Source organism: Microcaecilia unicolor, chromosome 7 (assembly GCF_901765095.1).
Source record: "Microcaecilia unicolor chromosome 7, aMicUni1.1, whole genome shotgun sequence".
Lineage (NCBI taxonomy): Eukaryota > Metazoa > Chordata > Amphibia > Gymnophiona > Siphonopidae > Microcaecilia > Microcaecilia unicolor.
The window spans coordinates 117,781,127-117,795,679 of record NC_044037.1 but is presented as its reverse complement, the minus strand read 5'-3'; the positions used below and the strand labels follow the sequence as shown (position 1 = coordinate 117,795,679).

At 47.4% G+C, this 14,553-nt stretch overlaps 1 protein-coding gene across 1 annotated transcript in view; it reads right to left on the bottom strand.

The window, feature by feature from the left end:
* The window catches only part of SRCAP (Snf2 related CREBBP activator protein), a gene marked incomplete at its 5' end in the record, with an annotated part of 948,600 nt that overhangs the window by 750,058 nt on the left and 183,989 nt on the right, over positions 1–14,553 (bottom strand). The window contains one exon of the mRNA XM_030210811.1: positions 8,499–8,743. Within this exon, the coding sequence (XP_030066671.1) occupies positions 8,499–8,743 (245 nt within the window). The remainder of the gene's footprint in view (positions 1–8,498; positions 8,744–14,553) is intronic.

Genomic DNA, 14,553 nt, shown 5'->3' with positions numbered 1-14,553 from the left:
TATTTGTATATTCCTTCCTCTGCTTGGCCTGCAAGCTTGACCTGCAAGCACTCAAAACTGCATAAGTTTAGTTTCTCCCTACTGCGGCCTGTATACAGAGTGCACGAGCCTTGATTATCAGTAAATAGCAAATATTGTTATGCACTTCTTGTAAATCACATGACAAGGAGAAACACATGAGGAACTGAAGCTATGCGGCCCATATATTGCAGACAAAAACTGATATAACCATGATGGTGAAGCGAGACTGAGGACCCTCCAAAGAAGGAAATGTTTCCTCCACAAATATGTGTTTAGAGAAGAAGCAGCCAGGTGTTTCATGCAACTTGTTTGCTGGTGCTGGGGATCACGTGTATGGGATAAGGAAATGGCCAATGAGCACACAGTGTGCATGTGATTGGAGCAGGAGAGGTTGGTACAAAAATAGGAACAGGAAATTCCCTTATATGAACAATAAGTTAGAACAGAAGAAATCACACGATTTAGAAGAAATGAAACTTACAACAGCATATAAGTGCAGAATGAGAAAGCCTAGCTGAGCAGCCTTGTAGCTCAGCCTGAACGTCTTGCTGGCTGTGTGACAACTCTCCTCCAGAGGGAACAATTATTTTGTATTGGCTTAGAGATATACCAATAAAGTTTTTACTTGGTTGCACTAAATCTGAGTCAGATTGTCTCTCTTATTCCAGCTAAACAGATTTTTCTCTAAGGCTGAAGTGTTCTCCCCTTCCAAGGGGCAAGGGATCGGGATTACATATTGTATTGTATTTTATTATTATTAAACCAGCAGATAAGGGTGATCAATTCATAGTTATGAATAAGAATAATGGTATTTTAGCTATAAATTTAATGATGCAACTTTTTTTTAAACAAGAAATTAAAAAAAAAAAAATTACCCCAGCCCAAACATTCAGAAAGAAATTTCCTCCCTACTCTCCACAGCCAGGAAAAGCGAATGCTACATACCTGTAGAAGGTATTCTCCGAGGACAGCAGGCTGATTGTTCTCACTGATGGGTTGACGTCCTCGGCAGCCCCCTCCATCGGAAAGTTTACTAGCAAAGGCCTTTGCTAGTCCTCGCGCGCCCATGCGCACTGCGCATGCGCAGCCGTCTTCCCGCCCGAAACCGGCTCGAGCCGGCCAGTCCAGTATGTAGCAAGACAATACATTTATGGGAAGACACAACTCCAAAGGGGAGGCGGGCGGGTTTGTGAGAACAATCAGCCTGCTGTCCTCGGAGAATACCTTATACAGGTATGTAGCATTCGCTTTCTCCGAGGACAAGCAGGCTGCTTGTTCTCACTGATGGGGTATCCCTAGCCCCCAGGCTCACTCAAAACAACAACCATGGTCAATTGGGCCTCGCAACGGCGAGGACATAACTGAGATTGACCTAAAAAATTTACCAACTAACTGAGAGTGTAGCCTGGAACAGAACAAACAGGGCCCTCGGGGGGTGGAGTTGGATCCTAAAGCCCAAACAGGTTCTGAAGAACTGACTGCCCGAACCGACTGTCGCGTCGGGTATCCTGCTGCAGGCAGTAATGAGATGTGAATGTGTGGACAGATGACCACGTCGCAGCTTTGCAAATTTCTTCAATAGAGGCTGACTTCAAGTGGGCTACCGACGCAGCCATGGCTCTAACATTATGAGCCGTGACATGACCCTCAAGAGCCAGCCCCGCCTGGGCATAAGTGAAGGAAATGCAATCTGCTAGCCAATTGGATATGGTGCGTTTCCCTACAGCCACTCCCCTCCTATTGGGATCAAAAGAAACAAACAATTGGGCGGACTGTCTGTTGGGCTGTGTCCGCTCCAGATAGAAGGCCAATGCTCTCTTGCAGTCCAATGTGTGCAGCTGACGTTCAGCAGGGCAGGAATGAGGACGGGGAAAGAATGTTGGCAAGACAATTGACTGGCTCAGATGGAACTCCGACACAACCTTTGGCAAGAACTTAGGGTGAGTGCGGAGGACTACTCTGTTATGATGAAATTTGGTGTAAGGAGCCTGGGCTACCAGGGCCTGAAGCTCACTGACTCTACGAGCCGAAGTAACTGCCACCAAGAAAATGACCTTCCAGGTCAAGTACTTCGGATGGCAGGAATTCAGTGGCTCAAAAGGAGGTTTCATCAGCTGGGTGAGAACGAGATTGAGATCCCATGACACTGTAGGAGGCTTGACAGGGGGCTTTGACAAAAGCACACCTCTCATGAAGCGAACAACTAAAGGCTGTCCTGAGATCGGCTTACCTTCCACTTGGTAATGGTATGCACTGATCGCACTAAGGTGAACCCTTACGGAGTTGGTCTTAAGACCAGACTCAGACAAGTGCAGAAGGTATTCAAGCAGGGTCTGTGTAGGACAAGAGCGAGGATCTAGGGCCTTGCTGTCACACCAGACGGCAAACCTCCTCCAATGAAAGAAGTAACTTCTCTTAGTGGAGTCTTTCCTGGAAGAAAGCAAGATGCGGGAGACACCCTGTGACAGACCCAAAGAGGCAAAGTCTACGCCCTCAACATCCAGGCCGTGAGAGCCAGAGACTGGAGGTTGGGATGCAGAAGAGCCCCTTCGTCCTGTGAGATGAGGGTCGGAAAACACTCCAATCTCCACGGTTCTTCGGAGGGAAGAAGAGGGAACCAGATCTGACGCGGCCAAAAAGGAGCAATCAGAATCATGGTGCCTCGGTCTTGCTTGAGTTTCAACAAAGTCTTCCCCACCAGAGGGATGGGAGGATAAGCATACAGCAGGCCCTCCCCCCAATCCAGGAGGAAGGCATCCGATGCCAGTCTGCCGTGGGCCTGAAGCCTGGAACAGAACTGAGGGACTTTGTGGTTCACTCGAGATGCGAAGAGATCCACCAAGAGGGTGCCCCACACCTGGAAGATCTGTCGTACCACACGGGAATTGAGCGACCACTCGTGAGGTTGCATAATCCTGCTCAACCTGTCGGCCAGACTGTTGTTTACGCCTGCCAGATATGTGGCTTGGAGCACCATGCCGTGACGGCGAGCCCAGAGCCACATGCTGACGGCTTCCTGACACAGGGGGCGAGATCCGGTGCCCCCCTGCTTGTTGACATAGTACATGGCAACCTGGTTGTCTGTCTGAATTTGGATAATTTGGTGGGACAGCCGATCTCTGAAAGCCTTCAGAGCGTTCCAGATCGCTCGTAACTCCAGAAGGTTGATCTGCAGATCGCGTTCCTGGAGGGACCAGCTTCCTTGGGTGTGAAGCCCATCGACATGAGCTCCCCATCCCAGGAGGGACGCATCCGTGGTCAGCACTTTTTGTGGCTGAGGAATTTGGAAGGGACGTCCCAGAGTCAAATTGGAGCAAATCGTCCACCAATACAGGGATTTGAGAAAACTCGTGGACAGGTGGATCACGTCCTCTAGACCCCCAGCGGCCTGATACCACTGGGAGGCTAGGGTCCATTGAGCAGATCTCATGTGAAGGCGGGCCATGGGAGTCACATGGACTGTGGAGGCCATGTGGCCCAGCAATCTCAACATCTGCCGAGCTGTGATCTGCTGGTACGCTCGCACCCGCGAGACGAGGGACAACAAGTTGTTGGCTCTCGTCTCTGGGAGATAGGCGCGAGCCGTTCGAGAATCCAGCAGAGCTCCTATGAATTCGAGTCTCTGCACTGGAAGAAGGTGGGACTTTGGATAATTTATCACAAACCCCAGTAGCTCTAGTAGGCGAATAGTCATCTGCATGGACTGCAGGGCTCCTGCCTCGGATGTGTTCTTCACCAGCCAATCGTCGAGATATGGGAACACGTGCACCCCCAGCCTGCGAAGCGCCGCTGCTACCACAGCTAGGCACTTGGTGAACACCCTGGGCGCAGAGGCGAGCCCAAAGGGTAGCACACAGTACTGGAAGTGGCGTGTGCCCAACTGAAATCGCAGATACTGTCTGTGAGCTGGCAGTATCGGGATGTGTGTGTAGGCATCCTTCAAGTCCAGAGAGCATAGCCAATCGTTTTGCTGAATCATGGGGAGAAGGGTGCCCAGGGAAAGCATCCTGAACTTTTCTTTTTCGAGATATTTGTTCAGGGCCCTTAGGTCTAGGATGGGACGCATCCCCCCTGTTTTCTTTTCCACAAGGAAGTACCTGGAATAGAATCCCAGCCCTTCTTGCCCGGATGGCACGGGCTCGACCGCATTGGCGCTGAGAAGGGCGGAGAGTTCCTCTGCAAGTACCTTCTTGTGCTGGAAGCTGTAAGACTGAGCTCCCGGTGGACAATTTGGAGGTTTTGAGGTCAAATTGAGGGTGTACCCCTGCCGAACTATTTGGAGAACCCACTGATCGGAGGTTATGAGAGGCCACCTTTGGTGAAAAGCTTTCAACCTCCCTCCGACTGGCAGGTCGCCCGGCACGGACACTTGGATGTCGGCTATGCTCTGCTGGAGCCAGTCAAAAGCTCGCCCCTTGCTTTTGCTGGGGAGCCGCGGGGCCTTGCTGAGTCGCACGCTGCTGACGAGAGCGAGTGCGCTGGGGCTTAGCCTGGGCCGCAGGCTGTCGGGAAGGAGGATTGTACCTACGCTTACCAGAAGAGTAGGGAACAGTCTTCCTTCCCCCGAAAAATCGTCTACCTGTAGAGGTAGAAGCTGAAGGCTGCCGGCGGGCGAATTTGTCGAATGCGGTGTCCCGCTGGTGGAGAGACTCTACCACCTGTTCGACTTTTTCACCAAAAATATTGTCCGCACGGCAAGGCGAGTCCGCAATCCGCTGCTGGATTCTATTCTCCAGGTCGGCGGCACGCAGCCATGAGAGCCTGCGCATCACCACACCCTGAGCAGCGGCCCTGGACGCAACATCAAAAGTGTCATAAACTCCTCTGGCCAGGAATTTTCTGCACGCCTTCAGCTGCCTGACCACCTCCTGAAAAGGCTTGGCTTGCTCAGGGGGAAGAGCATCAACCAAGCCCGCCAACTGCCGCACATTGTTCCGCATGTGTATGCTCGTGTAGAGCTGGTAAGACTGGATCTTGGACACGAGCATAGAGGAATGGTAGGCCTTCCTCCCAAAGGAGTCTAAGGTTCTAGCGTCCTTGCCCGGGGGCGCCGAAGCATGTTCCCTAGAACTCTTAGCCTTCTTAGGGCCAAATCCACAACTCCAGAGTCATGAGGCAACTGAGTGCGCATCAGCTCTGGGTCCCCATGGATCCGGTACTGGGACTCGATCTTCTTGGGAATGTGGGGATTAGTTAATGGCTTGGTCCAGTTCGCAAGCAATGTCTTTTTCAGGACATGGTGCAAGGGAACAGTGGACGCTTCCTTAGGTGGAGAAGGATAGTCCAGGAGCTCAAACATTTCAGCCCTGGGCTCGTCCTCCACAACCACCGGGAAGGGGATGGCCGTAGACATCTCCCGGACAAAGGAGGCAAAAGACAGACTCTCGGGAGGAGAAAGCTGTCTCTCAGGAGAGGGAGTGGGATCAGACGGAAGACCCTCAGACTCCTCGTCAGAGAAATATCTGGGATCTTCCTCTTCCTCCCACGAGGCCTCACCCTCGGTGTCAGACACAAGTTCACGGACCTGTGTCTGCAACCTCGCCCTGCTCGACTCCGTGGAGCCACGTCCACGATGGGGGCGTCGAGAGGTAGACTCCCTGGCCCGCATCGGCGAAGCTCCCTCCGCCGACGTAGTCGGGGAGCCCTCCTGGGAGGTGGCCGCGGTCGGCACCGCACGCGGTACCGACGTCGGGGACCTCAACCTCGGGCGATGGGCCAGCCGGCGCCACGCTCGACGGTACCGGAGGCGCAAGCACCGCCGGTACCGGAGGGGTAGGGCGCAACAGCTCTCCCAGAATCTCTGGGAGGACGGCCCGGAGGCTCTCGTTCAGAGTGGCTGCAGAAAAAGGCTGAGAGGTCGATGCAGGCGTCGACGTCAGAACCTGTTCCGGGCGAGGAGGCTGTTCCGGGCTGTCCAGAGTGGAGCGCATCGACACCTCCTGAACAGAGGGTGAGCGGTCCTCTCGGTGCCGATGCCTGCTGGGTGCCGAATCCCTCGGCGACCCAGAGCTCTCGGTGCCGACACGGGGAGGAGACCGGTGTCGATGCTTCTTCGACTTCTTCCGAAGCATGTCACCGGAGCTCCCCGGCACCGACGAGGAGGACGTAGAATCCATCCGTCGCTTCCTCGGGGCCGAGACCGAAGAGGGTCGATCCCGGGGGGGCTGTACCGCAGGAGCCCTCAGGGTAGGGGGAGACCCACCCGAAGGCTCACCGCCACCAGCAGGGGAATGGACAGCCCTCACCTGCACTCCTGACGATGCACCTCCGTCCGACGACATCAGCAGACGAAGTCTCGGTACCACCGACGTCGATGCAGTCGCCCGATGCCTCGGCGCCGATGCAGAGGTCCGATGCCTCGATGCAGTCGATGGAGCGGCAGCCAAGGAAGATGGTCCGGACGCTGACGACGTCGATGCACTCGATGCCTCCGGTGCCGATGTCGACGAAGAGCCCGAGAACAAAACGTTCCACTGGGCTAATCTCGCTACCTGAGTCCGCCTTTGTAACAGGGAACACAGACTGCAGTTCTGAGGGCGGTGCTGGGCCCCTAGACACTGAAGACACGCAGAGTGCCTATCAGTGAGCGAGATTACCCGGGCGCACTGGGTGCACTTCTTGAAGCCGCTGGAAGGCTTCGATGTCATGGGCGGAAAAATCACGCCGGCGAAATCAAAAGCCGAAATGGCGAAATTTGAAGCACCAAAATTTAGAGGGAGAAAAATCTCGACCGAGGCCAAACTAGGCCTACCCCGTCAACGAAAGAAAACTTACGGGGCAAAAGCTGAGAAAATTACGGGAAGGGCAGAAAACCCGAAAGGGTCTTCCGGAGCACTTCCGGAGCGCTTCCCGAACTTTTGAAAGAAAAAACAAGAGAAAACACGTCGAAAAGGACGCGCGAGGTCGACTCTCTGGGGCACGAACGGCGTAACACGACCGTACCGAGCGCGGACGAAAGAAGACTGGCCGGCTCGAGCCGGTTTCGGGCGGGAAGACGGCTGCGCATGGGCGCGCGAGGACTAGCAAAGGCCTTTGCTAGTAAACTTTCCGATGGAGGGGGCTGCCGAGGACGTCAACCCATCAGTGAGAACAAGCAGCCTGCTTGTCCTCGGAGAAGGCTTCCTTACTTACAGTGGAGTGAAGGAGTAGCCTAGTGGTTGGTGTAGTGAACCTTGGTCCTGGGGAACTGGGTTCAAATACCACTGTAGCTCCTTGTGACTGTGGGCAAGTCACTTAACCCTCCATTGCCCCAGGTACAAATAAGTGCATGTATATACTATGTAAACCAAAATCACAGAAAGGCAGTATATCAAATCCTAATCCCTTTCCCTTACAGCATCTGATACAGCTCTTGGACCCATGGAGAACCGCTTCCAATACAGACATCGCAATCTTATCACTGAAAAGTTTCTGGCACTGCATTTCTTAGCCAAGATACCCTCTCTGATTCTGTGAACAGAAAATACAATCAGAGGAATCATGGTTGGGTCCCAGGCATTGTAGGCACCAGGAATGGGTATCCATAATAGATATTATCCTATTGCATACTGGGAACACCCTTTGAAGTCCAGATAAAAAGCCACAGCAAATTCAAATGACTCAATACAGAACTTTCCCAGCCAGGAGCTTGAGGCTTATAGGTGGCATAAATTGAGCTAACACGAAGAGAAAAAAACAAAACAAAACGAACAACAACAAAAGCTTAAAAACAACAAATAGTTAACTAAGAAAACTACCATGGAACATCCGAAGCTAACCTATGCAACACAGCAACAGGACTTAAGGAAAAAACAAGGTTTGAAGTTCTTGGGCAACAAGGTGACCAATGCAATAAAAATGATCCAATCAGTTCCACAGAAAGGATGACTGAAAAAGTCCAGCACAGCAGGTGGGAAAGCATGCACATGCACAAGTGAACCTGCTTAACTACTTCCAGAAAAGTAGCTAAGTAGTGCTTCCCACACTAGGTTCTGTTGGGTTGGTTCTGCTTGTCCTCAGAAAAACAAATTTTTCTGAGTGTCAAGAGCATGTCAAGCAATAATAGATTGACTGATTAATTTTATTTAATTGCCTTTCAGCAATTAAGAGAGATACAAGACATTCAGTGAGGCAGTGGCTGGCTTCCTCTGCACACCCAGAAAATCCTTCTAGATTTTTCAGAGCTCTGAGAGCTGTTCCATGGCTATCAGATGAAATCATCCATTGCTGTGGGTCAATGAAGAAAGCCTAACACCAATCCATGAATTTCCCCAAACCCTTTTGGAATACACTACCTGCTTCTACAATACATTGTTGCAATCTCCACAAGAACGTTACATTTACAACAATGGATGCACCTCTTCACACAGTAATTTGTGACTTAATGCGTGCCGCCACCCCCCCCCCCCTTTTAAAAATAGAACAAGCCCACAGTAAGTACATCAGGTTCAAGTCACTAACATTTCCCCATTTACTTGAATACAGAGTAAGAAGTGCACCTTCAAAGACTTAATTAGTTTCTCCTCTTCATCCTCATCTTCACTGGTAGAACTCAGGGCATGGTGTGAATTGGCCAGCATTTGTGGGGCTAGAGATTGTAGCAGGTCCTCTAGGGGAAGCTCACTCTCCTTTCTCAACAACTCAACCTCCTGCCATTGTGTTTCTGCATCATTTCCCTCCTGCTGCTCTTCCACCTCAATTGTTTCTTCATCATCTTCTTCTTCATGTGGAAGGAAATCCCCATCTGAAATGAAAGAACACCACACAAACAGAGATGTGAAAGCTCATAATTACCCCATTTACTAGTTTAAAAAAAAATGTCACATGACATTTCATGCTATTACTTCAGCAACAGCCAGACAACAGATTTTGGTTAGGCCTAGGCAAGAGGTGAGTGGGCACAAAGTGTTCTACCTGCTCTCCCCCCCCCAAAAAAAAAATATCTCAGTTGGTGAGAAAATGCTTCTTTCCACCTTGACAGCCTGCAGCAGGCATGCACTGAAAACTGAGCATGTGCAGATGCCGGTATCGTAGAGAGTAGCGTTTTAGTTACCATCAGGGGGAAGTCCTCAGCTGGCGGAGCTTGGAATCCCCCCCCCCCCCCCCCCCAGCTACCACTAAACGTGTGCTACTGTTGTCTGGGCCTGAGCCCTAAGTGGGTGAGCCCAGGCCCACCCAGGTCCAACTGTGGCTACGCCACTGCAACAGCCTGGACAGTAGATGTGTGCTATTTAGGGAGTATACTAGACTAGCTAAAGAGCTCTAGAATGTCCTTTTTCTTGTCTACTTAAACTTATTAACCACTAGAGATATATTGCAGCAGTACCTCACTATATCAATTGAAAATAGCATGAAACACACCTGTAAAATTAACTTTTGGAAATGTGACTTCCAACTACTCTGAAATTCTCCATAAATATATAACTCCATCTCAGATGCAGATACTGATCTGGTACAGTGAGTGTTTTTTAATTTATAAATTGTAACAACAATTTTGCATAAGCATCCAAAGTTTATACAGAGAAATTCAAGGAACCAGAATATATATATATATATATATATATATATATATATATATATATATATATATATATATATATATAAGGGCTGGCAAGACATCAAAAAATACAACAGGAAAAAAAATCTGCTATTGAGGTGTAAAAGGCTCTCCACAGATTGCAAGGAACTTATCAGAAATTATCAGAAAATATTTAACATCCTGAAAATTTACAATACAGTTGCATTGATATCAAAGTACAAAGTCTTCCTTTCGAACATCTCAAGAAAACACGGTTGACTTACTTACTGTAGCAGGTATTCTCCAAGGACAACAGGACATAATCCTCATTTATGGATGGTGTCATCTGATGAAGTCCTGAATACAAACTTTCCCCATCTCTGAATAAAGAACTTTTGAGAATGTTCAGCCATGTATGTGCACCCCTGCTTGCCTGCCAGGGTCATGCTGAGCCACCTCAGTCCATTACAAGCTATCAAAATTCAACTCCTGGGGGGGGGGGGGGGGGGGTGATTTATGTCCTGTCATCCTCACAGAACACCTGCTACAGGTAACTGTTTTCTCTGAGAAACAGCAGGATAGCAAAAGCTTCACTCATGGGACTCCCTCGCTACAGGCTGCCTTCATCAGCTTTATTTTTTTAAATAAAGCTTCACAAAAAAAAAAAAAAAAAAAAACAGGCTCCGATGCTGCAGGCTCTTTTTTGGACATCAATCAACCCCGGAATAATAAAAATGTCTTTTTTGGCAGTGCTTCACTCAGCTGAGACCTGGAAGTCCCTGAGTCAATCACAACGTGTTCAGCCGAGCTAAATGCGCTGTGATTGGCTCAGAGACTTCCAGGTCTCTCAGCTGAGTGAAACACGGGCAAAAAGGATGTTTTTATTACTCCGGGGTTGAATGATGTCCAAAAAACAGCCTGCAGCATCGAAGCCTGTTTGATTTTTTTTATAAAGGTTCACTTTTTTAAAAAACGTCCATGCATCCCCCCCCCCCCCCCCCCCAATAATAAAAACGTCCTTTTTGCCCGTGTTTCACTCAGCTGAGAGACCTGGAAGTAAGGGAGGGACATCCAAGCAAATAGAGCTGTGGCCGATGGTTAGAGCATTGGTCTTGTAACCCAGAGGTGGCGGGTTCAAATCCCACTAATAGTTTTGTTAAAACTGGAGTTGTTTATTATTTTCTCCCCGTTTTTATTTATTTGAACATTTGTTATTCTGCCATTCAAGAACCTTTTCAAGACTAACAACTTACAAACTGCACTTGCTTGCTATGAGTGAAATTCAGTCAACACATTAGCAGAAGCCCTGGCTCCGATGCTGCAGGCTCTCAGCTGAGCTAAGCGCGTTGTGATTGGCTCAGAGACGTCCGGGTCTCTGAGCCAATCACAATGTGTTTAGTTCAGCTAAACACGCTGTGATTGGCTCAGAGACTTCCGGGTCTCTCAGCTGTGAGCCTGCAGCATCGGAGCCAGGGTTACCTCCAGGAGGGGGAAAAGCGTTTAGCTCAGCTCGGCTCAATGCTTGCTTTGCTGTGATTAGAAGGAAGATGGAGCTTGGCGGATGGAAATCCTAATGACAGTATCCAGAATTGCTTCTATTTGTACCATGGTAGGTGCAGCGGATGCCTGCAGCATCAGAGCCTGTGATTTTTTATTTTTATAATACACTACAGTGAAAAACGTCCATAAAGGACGCTCCTGACAAGCACTTGGCACTTGAGGCGTATTTGGCATGCGCAGAGCAGCCAGCATAACACTTTGCTGCTCTGCGCATGCTTGACCGGCCGATTCTCCGACTGTTTTACGAGGGAATAGAGAATGCAAGTGAGCTACAACGAGTATTCCCTTTCCTTGATGCATAGCCTTTCCCTACCGATTCGCTATGGAATTCGGTAGGGAACGGCTCTAACGACGACTTTGTGCATCTGGCACTTAGTCTGCTCCATATAAAAAGCCAATGCTCTCTTGCAGTCCAAAGTATGCAATGTACTTTCAACCTTCTGGCCTTCAGGTTTTGGGAAAAAAAATCATGGTAGGACTATTAACATAAGATGGAAATTCAACCCACCTTGTTAAGAAACTGTGGATAGGTGTGTACAGCCACTCTATTTATGGAAAATTTAGTGTAAGGTGGATCAATTACTAAAGCAGCAACTCTCAACCCAGTCCTTGAGGTACACCCAACCAGCTTGGTTTTCAGGATATCCACAATAAATACCCATAAAATAGATCTTCATGCACTGCATTCTTGGTATGCAAATTTGTCTCATGTTTATTAATTGTACTTTACTACCAAATCAAGGGTTACACACTCCTCCTCTTAGTCAAATTGTGCTTAACAACCAATTACATATGACTATTTTAAAGTTCTACTATCATTTTCACATATCAATTATACATACACTCAATATATCACATCCTATTTATTCCTGCTTTAAAAATACAAACAGATCAACCATACACATAACTCTATTGATCTTAATCCCAACATTTATAACTAAACATGGACTGGACATGGAACAAAGTCACTTAATATCCTAATATATCAGTCCACTTGTTGACTGTGGGTTCTTTAATCATTAGAGGCTCTCCAAACCATGCAGTAATTTGTTACCCATATTCATGGTCAACAAGAGGACTGATATATTAGGATATTAAGTGACTTTGTTCCATGTTCAGTCCATGTTTAGTTATAAATGTTGGGATTAAGATCAATAGAGTTATGTGTATGGTTGATCTGTTTGTATTTTTAAAGCAGGAATAAATAGGATGTGATATATTGAGTGTATGTATAATTGATATGTGAAAATGATAGTAGAACTTTGAAATAGTCATATGTAATTGGATGTTTATTAATTGTGGATATCCTGATAACCCAACTAGCTGAGTGTGCCCCGAGGACTGGATTGATACTGTACTAGAGCCTGGAGCTCGCTACTGCAAGCTGAAATAATCACGACCAAAACAAGACCTTCCAAGGTCAAGTACTTTAGATGGCAGAAATAGAGTGGCTCAAAAGAAATTTTCATCAGCTAAGGAAGAACACAGATTCCATGACACTGCAGATAACTTGAAGGGAGTCTTCAACAGAAGCAAGCCCCCAAAAGAGCTAATGGCTGTACAGAGATGGGATTACCTGCCACATGATTACATTAAGCTTCACCTGAATTAAGGTAGACCTATTAGAGGCAGCCTTAAGACCAGATTCAGAGATGCAGAAGGTAATTATGTAGCTTCTCTGTGGGACAAAAGGGGTCTAGGGCCTTTCTGTCACACCAGATGACAAACCTCTTCAACTGAAAACAGTATGATCTCTTTGCATAGGGAGACAGCTCTGTGGATGCCAAGTGTTAAGCACCCTCTATACTGAACAAAGCTCCATTGCTGTATGCAAGGAGGGGAATTTGTGTTTGGCACCCCCAATCACTTTGAAAAGTTGATGCCTACAGCTCCTAGTAGAATCTCTTCTAGAAGTTAGTAAAATTTCAGAAGAGGAAGCTCAGAGAATGAGAAATTAGATCTTAACTGCTAATTTTTATTTCCTTTAATCCCTACAGATCAGTGCAGAATTTATGGGTTATGCCCATCTACCAGCAGGCGGAGAGAGGGAGTACTATGAGCTCTACCATATAGTACAGAGTGCAGCAGGCTCCAAGCCAGTATTTCAACAACAAAATAGTTGAGAAGAGGAAAAACTTCTGCTTTCTCCTCTATAGATCGCTAAAGATCAGAAAAACAAACAACAAATCTGTAGATGCAGTCAAAAGAGCTGAAATCTAGGACACAGAGAAAACAGATAAGAGCAAGTTTTCGGACTATGTGTTGCAACTAAAGGAAAGAAATTAGCAGATAAGACCTAATTTCTCCTTCCTTAGCATTCCAACAGATTAGTTCAGAATTTATGGGAGGCAAAGCAGCAGTTCTCAAGTTGGGGATGAAACAGAAGCTTCTCTCCTAGCTGCAATGTATAGCCTGTAGTGTTTGTAAAAAGTATGAAGGAAAGACCAAGGTGCTGACTTACAAATTTCTTCTAACGATATTGTTCTAGATTCCACCCTGGACGTAGAAAGCCCACTAGCAGAGTGAGTCAACAGCGACTGCTTTCCTACCAAAATATAGGCAAAAGAAATTACATCTTTTAGCTAACAAGCAATTGGGTCATTCAATGCCAAGTGGTCTAAAATTAAAAAAAAGTTCCCACCATCATGTTCTCCAATTTTGTTCAAATTTTATCTGTTGCGCGAGTCAGGTGTTAAACGAAGTTTCCCAAAATTTGAGGTCTAACTGCAATAGTTGCAGATCTAGACCCCCTTTTCTGAAAGGTTGTCAGTCCATGAGTGTGTGACATTTACCAAAATGCCATTTTTGGGGTCTAATAAAATCCAAACACATTTATAAGAATGCCTAAAAAAATTCAAATCCTGTGCAGTTTTTGATGTTAATTCCGATGAAATACATTTTAACATTATGGATGCAAAATCCAGTCAAACAAGTTGACTCAAAGTGTGCATCAAAATTGGTAGCGACTCATCGGAACATATTTGGACCAATATTCAGACCGCAACAACTTCCATGCAAACAAAGATATGGACTTGAAATTTTGAACAAGCATTATGCTTGTGCTGGACATAATACTGCCAGATTTGCAACTAACCAGCATCTATAACCACCCTGCAGGATCTCTTCAAAGTTGGCACTGTCAGCGCAAATGGTAAAATGTACCAAAGTTCAAAGCCAATTAGTAAAGAAAGAGTCTGCCTGAATCAGCTTGTGAACAGTATCATCTGAAAGAGAAAATTGTGCTCTACAACACTGATATGTTTTTGTTTTGCAATGCCACCATTAAGTAGCCATTTACTCAAGTCAAAGTATGGACCTATGGAAGATGCCAGGGAAAAGAGAGAGAGAGAGACGCACAGAATGGGAAAACCCACCGCAAAAAAAAAAGGGATGGAGCCCTGTCTGTGGAAGCATCCTTCCAAAAAGAACAATAAGAGTGACCAATGCAGCAATTGCAAACAGTAACACATGCGCGA